The sequence below is a fragment of the Vitis vinifera genome, chromosome 13 (assembly GCF_030704535.1).
Source record: "Vitis vinifera cultivar Pinot Noir 40024 chromosome 13, ASM3070453v1".
NCBI lineage: Eukaryota > Viridiplantae > Streptophyta > Magnoliopsida > Vitales > Vitaceae > Vitis > Vitis vinifera.
The window spans coordinates 12319301-12326127 of NC_081817.1; the positions used below are offsets into that span (position 1 = coordinate 12319301).

Sequence of the window (6827 nt, forward strand, 5' to 3'; positions counted from 1 at the left end):
AATATATTCTTCTTCCATTTTGTAGTTACACGTGACATGCATTACATTTATTGTGTGCACCCATGTATTATATGTGTACACACGTGTATAATTCTTTTTCTATTTCCATGGCTACACATTCCTCTTGTTAGGCAATAAAAAATTTGTAGTTGAACTTAATTTATGCAGGACGATTTATATTAAATTGGGTATGGAAGCAGTCAATGGCTGCATCTTTCCTCCCTTCCTCTGGGTTGGAAGGGTAGGGTTATGGAAAGGAGTATTGAATTAATTGGAGCAATGGTCTATGATCTGAGCTCCTGGAAACACAAAGGAGGGGTGCATATGGGAGTAGCTTGTTGTTTTTTCTTTTTCCCATTTCCTTTGGATTGGATTGGGGGGTAGGGATAGGGTTGTGTGTCAGCATCTTGACTTGGATGATGTGGTACCAAGGCCACATTGGATGACGCTTTGCACCCACGAGTGCCTATTAAACATGCATGCTGATGGACCAAGGTTTGATGAGAGATCATGTGAAGGCTTGGTTGCCACTCAAGCAGACAACAAACAACATGCAGACTAGCTTGTGGGGCAGCTTGACTTAGCCAAAATTCAAATGTTTGATTATAGGTCGCTAGTATTTCCCTTCAAAGAAGTGGTCCTGAGAATGGTTTCCATGAGGAATTATAATTTCTTTAGATTTATCATTTTTTAGGAAATTAATTATGCGTACTCAAGCACCTATGATGTGTCCCGGTATTTTTTCATTTGAATGATAAATCATTCCATATATTGTAATGGAGGTTGAGATCATGCCCTCATTTGAATGATAAATCTCACTCATTTTATAAATTGGATAATAAAGAACCATCTTCCATTTAGTCATCTTAAGTTCATGGCACAAGAGAGCTAATTCTATTGGTTAAAATGATAAGCCAAAAAAACAATGTACTTCATGAATTTGGTGCTACATCCTTTTTAACATCCACTTCTCATAATCCCATGAACCCTTGGAAGTTGTCATCACCTATCTCAGTATGTCCTTCAAAATGCCACACACTAAGCAATTAGCCTACAGAGATCCCTGTGGTGATTTTTTACTTAACAAGAAATCCATGGTCGATTCCCATGAATCTAGAACCTCAAACTACAGTCCTCTTTCATGTTACTCTACAAGCAGGAATGTTCACCAGACCTTCGAGATGTGTCAACATTAAAGGAATTTGTCATTTAATTATGGTAAGAGGCAAGTGGAGAAAAACAATATCTACAGAAGATTTAGCCATTGGTAAATTGTGTAACCACCAACATTTTTAGTTCCATTAACTAAAATGGAAAACCAAGATGGAGAGATGTTGTGATATCCTATATCAATTTGGAGAAGAGGCTCCTGACACTATATATGCATAAGGGCTATTTGTTTCATGCCAAGTCATGGAAGCATTTTGATGATTTTGGTTTGAGTTGTGAAAATCATGTATGAGAGGTTCTTAAATAAATAAATGAACAAAAGCTTGTTTATGTGGCAGTTTGTGGTTAAGAAATCATTGAAAGTCGTCTTATTGCATCATTTATATGGTAAAAAAAACTCTTCGCTTATGCCATTGTATTTTAAGTAGTTTGTGTTGTAGAATTGCTTTGTCTTTGATGGTAGATTTGTCACTTTCCACAATTTTTCATCCCTACGCAATCATTATTGACCCTGTGCAACAGGAAAGAAATGATGTGTTTATATTTTTTTGTTGATAGTTGTTGTGATTCACACAATAATGAGTTACACTATGTGGTTGGGTTCAATAAGGGTGTTGGAAGTCTTAAAATGTGATTGCATCTTTATTTTGCTTCAAGTTTGCTTTGGTTTGTTGACCTGAAACCCATGTTAGTTATTGGCGATTTAGGTCAATTTCCAACTGTAGCTTGGTGTCTTACTCAATAAGGAATAGAAAAGGGGAACAAGGGTCCCACTAGGATTTCCTTTATGTAAATTGCATGCTTTAATTAATATTTAAATCGGCTATTAACAAAAGAAGAGGAAAAAAGGAAGCACTAAATCATAATGGTAGAGCCAACTCTATTTTTGTAATCCACTACAAAAGTTGTTTGTTTCTTATTATTTTTGTAGTTTTCTTAAGAAATAATATAATGTGGAATGTGGGGTTTAGTAAGTTTGGAGCTACGACAATGACAAGAAGTGTGTTTTTTTCTTCTCTACCTTAATATCACTACAAGAAAAAAGCCTTTCGTTGATAATTTTTCACCATCAAGGTAGAGTATATCTGTCAAGGTATGTTACTATTTATATATGTCATCTATGCCAGTGTCAAGAAAAGTTTAAATCTACCTTGACATTTACATATGTCAAGGTTTTTTCTATTTCTACCAATGATCGAATCTTTGTTAGTATGACATATGTCAATGTTTCTTTCACTTTTGTCAAGGTTGGATTCAACAGATGTCAAGATTTTTTAATCATATGTCAATGTTAACTTGCTCTTCTATTAAGGTTGCTACAATAAATGTCAAGGATAAGTATAATATGTCAAGGTTTCTAGCTAGCAATGTCAATGTTGGGCATTGGCCATCTGTCAAGGTTACCTATGACAAATTTAATATTATTTTACTATAATTTTTAGTTTTAATGGAAAATAAACTTGTTACCATATGAAACTTGTTTCCAAATTAAATTTGATACATATTTAATTATGATAATAATAACTAAGTCCTAAAACAATGTAAATAAACTATTACTCAAGGGAAAAAATTATTATAGATACATTTGAATATTAAAAACACAATGGAATAAATCTTTTTCTACTTACTCTCTATTTTCTATATACAAAAAAAAAAAAAAAAAACTAATTAAAAATATTCAATTAAGATAATATACAAACTTAAATTGAAAAGTACAATACTATCTTCGTAAGAGGTGGTCATTAATTCTTCATCATCTTCTTCTTTTTTGCTATATTTCTTGAATACCTAGTAGGATAGACACATGTTAATAGAAAAGTAAGTAACAAGTATCAAAATAACAATTTTCAAGTATTATATTACTCAACATGCATTTTATCAAAGGAAATCAAATGTATATCAAGGCACCCAAAGTCAATATCAAACGAGGATACAATTCTTAATGACATACATATTCATGAAACTTTAAAATGGGAAGATAGAGAGCATACCTGTATAACAAGCATAAGTGATTCTACAAAAATAAGGTTAATTCACCAATAATAATGATAAGATTAAAGAATAATAAATAAAAAATAACTAAACCTATATTCTTAAAGTGCAGTCATCTTCTTTGCATGGTATGGTTGCCCTCCAAATTCATCAAAACGTGTGGATGCCTTTCACAAAATCTAGTGGTGCCATATTCTTAAAGTGGCAGCATTTTTTTTTATTTTTTATTACAAAAAATAAACTGATGTGTAGTGGAGGTTCAAAGTGGCAGCCTTATTCTCATCCTAGTAGCCCAAGAAGATTTAATTTGCATTCAATGAAAGCTGTTGTTTGACGAAGTTTTACAAATCTATCAGTCAATGAAGTGTTTGCATCTTCATACTTGCATTGCCACTCTAAAAGTTCCTCATCAGTAATATCCCTAGCAGCAACTACAAGTGTAAGTAAGCCTTGTGATGAATATTCAGTCAAATGGCTCTGAGTTGTAGGCCTTACATGACTATTCCTCCCACTGTCTTTTGCAAAAATGCTAAACATTAAGAATCAACAACTTTCACCAAGACTTTCACAGTATCGTTAGGGAATTTGATGACAATAGACATTCTTTTGCGCACGCTATCAAACTCATGTAGACCTAACAGATCCAGAGTGTGCAAAGGCAATTGAAATAGATTGCCCAATTAAAGCAACCCATGGCATTTCAGATGTACTTCTAAGACCCTGATTTAATAGGAGAGCCTGAACAGCAACAAGGATTTTTTGGTCTGATGCAGCTTGATAATTGCTTAAAAATCAAAACCCTGCAATAATATGCTGCTTAGGGAACCATCCTTTTGTACATCAATACATATTAGAGCCCGAGTAGCACCATATTCTCGCCGGGTTTTGATTTTTAAGCAAATATTGACATAACAAACTCCTAGCATTACTAATTACTAGCCTCCTAGCATTACTATGCTGTTACAATACTGAAATATAATGAAACAACATGCCCATTCTACACTGTAGGGTTAATTTTAGTATTGTAATTGATTAGAAAAAGCTACCATTGCACAAAACCAAGCCAAAATGTATGCAACATGTCCCTTGACAGTGTGATGCATCCTGGACAAGCATATGTCACTTTTCCTATATATACATGTTAGAGCACAACACATACGCTACATGACAATATTTCTTTAACAAGGATATACTACAGCACCACAGAGTTCACCAATTTCATGTCGCCAACCAGAAACGACCACAGAAGGTTGAACTGGTAAAATGACAAAACCATACATGTCGTACCATAGCTACAAGGCCTCATGTTTTACTCAATTAACATATGAAGAAGACATGAATAAGATGTACTCACCCCTCCATGATCCCTTGTAAGCCAGCAATCAGAAGGGACCCCATTCAACCAATAACCCCCCAACAAATAATCACAAAAGAAAGCAAGTCCAAGATAAATTGGGAATGATCCAGTACTTTTCTTGTGTGGATGAACAAAAGACCAACCTTGTGTATATGTTACTCATTCCCTAAGTTTAGAGAACCATCCTTCATCAGCTTAATGCTTAGACAATTGAATCTCCCTCTTGAATAATGCCTAAAAGCCTTTCTCCAATCTGTTCCAGTTTTCATCATAGCCACAAATTCATCATGACTAATTCGCCCATCCTACATTGTAAGACAAAAAAAAGTCATTTATAATCTGCTGGATGAAAATCGAGTTGATGGCAAACTACTAAATCTTTACCTTGTCCGTGTCCACTTCTTGGAAGATGTCATTTGCTACATCTGTACAATCATCTGCTCCATCTTCCATTAAGGCATCCCGAAGCTCATCTCGCTCAATGTAGCCATTACCATCCCTATCAAAGTAGGAGAAGGCCTTGCGAAGATGCTCATCATTGGCCATCCTTTGTAGATGGGGTTCACTAAACAGGATGTCCTATTAAACAGGATATCCGACATTTCCAAGAGCAACAACGTTAAGAAAAGTCGAACCCCTGCGAGAAGAACTAGAACTCAAATTCTTGTCCGCATCTTCATCTTCCAGCAGCGCCGTGACCTGGCGCATAGACCCTGACAACTGCACGAGCTTGTCGATCGCCTCCATGAGATCAACCAAACAATCCAACAATCAAACGATCAAACCCTGGGTAAATTCAGAACCGAGATCCAAGAGATCGAAGCAATAACTGGAATAGACAAAATCAAAACCCTAGGTTGAACATTCAACGAAGACAAAAAAAAAAAACCAATAGCAGAAATCGAAGATCTGCGTGGATCGAGGTTCGGGAGATTGGGAGACTTTGAGATTCAAAGAATCAAGAGGTTCTAGGAGAAAAAAAAAATTGAAATGTCAACGAAGAAGCCCCTTAACTAAAGGGAATTTCAAAGCATCCGACTCCCACAAACCTGAATGTTGAAAAGAATTTAAAGAAGATCCATTGGAGAGTCTTTTGGGCTCTTGGTGTTTTCCACTCCACAACCACTAAGAAAGATGGGTTAATAACACGGACATACTCTTACTCAGATATCGATTCGAATAAGAACAAAATGAAATTTGGGGCTAGAAATTTGCGAATAATTAAGATGTGGCTAAGACCAGATAATCGAAAACAAATGCGTTTCAATGAGTAGTTTATGCCTTAAATGTCAAAACCCAGAAGATTGCTTCTCAAAATCAAAAACCTAATTTCCCTTTCTACCACTCAGCAGGAACTATCAGTTTAGAGAGAGAGATTTTTCCCGAATGGAGCTGGATTGTTCTCCATTTTTCAAAGCCTTTTTTTTTTAAGGTAAATAAAATAAAATAAACATTTTAAAAAAGAAATGAAGATAAAATAAAAAATAAAAACATATAGTAAATAAACAAATAATAATAATAATAATAATAATAATAATAATAGTAATAAACTTATGAGAATCAATTTATGGAATATATTTATAAATTTTATAATGTCAATTTTCCATAATTAATTTTCTTCTTTCCTAATGTCTAAATTTGTATGAGTTAACTTAAAAAGTAAAATTTTGAAACCTGATATTTTGTCGAACAATTGATAAATCAAAATTCCAAATATCTTAATTTTCAAGCTTACACAAATTTATTAATTATTTTTAAATCAAATACAAGCTAATTACTAATTTAAAAATAATGAAAAATAATTTATGAAAAAAAGATTATATTAATACAAACTCAAAAAAAAATCATTAACATTAATGAATAAAAAAAATACTTTATTAGTATTGATTTTATTTATATTCAGTTATAAAAAAACCATGATGTAGCAAATTTTATTTCACTAAAATTAGTGAATAAAAAATTATGTACAAAAATTTATTTTAGTGCTATTGATATAGACTAAAAAAATGATTTAATCATTTTGATTGAAAAATTAAAAATTGATATTTACATTACTAAAAAAATTTATCAAATATTGACTTCCTTAATCAAAATTGATTGTTGTCACTTCAATTTATAATACTTAATTTGTAAGTAAATTAGATATATACATATCAAACAAATTATTATCATTATTGCTTTTATTTAAGTACCTTGAATACATTGACTTATAAATTATCTGTCAAGATTCTATTATATAAGTCATGAAAGAATTCAACAAATTTTATATATGTCATTATTGGTTTAAACAAGTTGTATATGTCATAGT

General features: G+C 32.8%; 1 protein-coding gene across 2 annotated transcripts; it reads right to left on the reverse strand.

Annotated features, from left to right (window-relative positions):
• Positions 1–2727: 2727 nt before the first annotated feature.
• Positions 2728–5881, reverse strand: LOC104878281 (calcium-dependent protein kinase 13). 2 transcript variants are annotated; one of them, XR_009467461.1, is made up of 3 exons: positions 4904–5881; positions 4517–4824; positions 2728–2958 (listed from the first exon to the last, which is right to left on the reverse strand). XR_009467461.1 is itself a non-coding variant. In XM_010648408.3 (2 exons), exons 1-2 carry the CDS (start codon positions 5063–5065, stop codon positions 4675–4677), a joined length of 312 nt encoding a protein of 103 aa, XP_010646710.1. In that variant the 5' UTR covers positions 5066–5877; the 3' UTR covers positions 4211–4674. The 2 variants fall into 2 exon arrangements, 1 of the variants encoding a protein (XP_010646710.1); XM_010648408.3 differs by lacking the exon at positions 2728–2958 and having other exon boundaries at positions 4211–4824; positions 4904–5877.
• Positions 5882–6827: the final 946 nt, after the last annotated feature.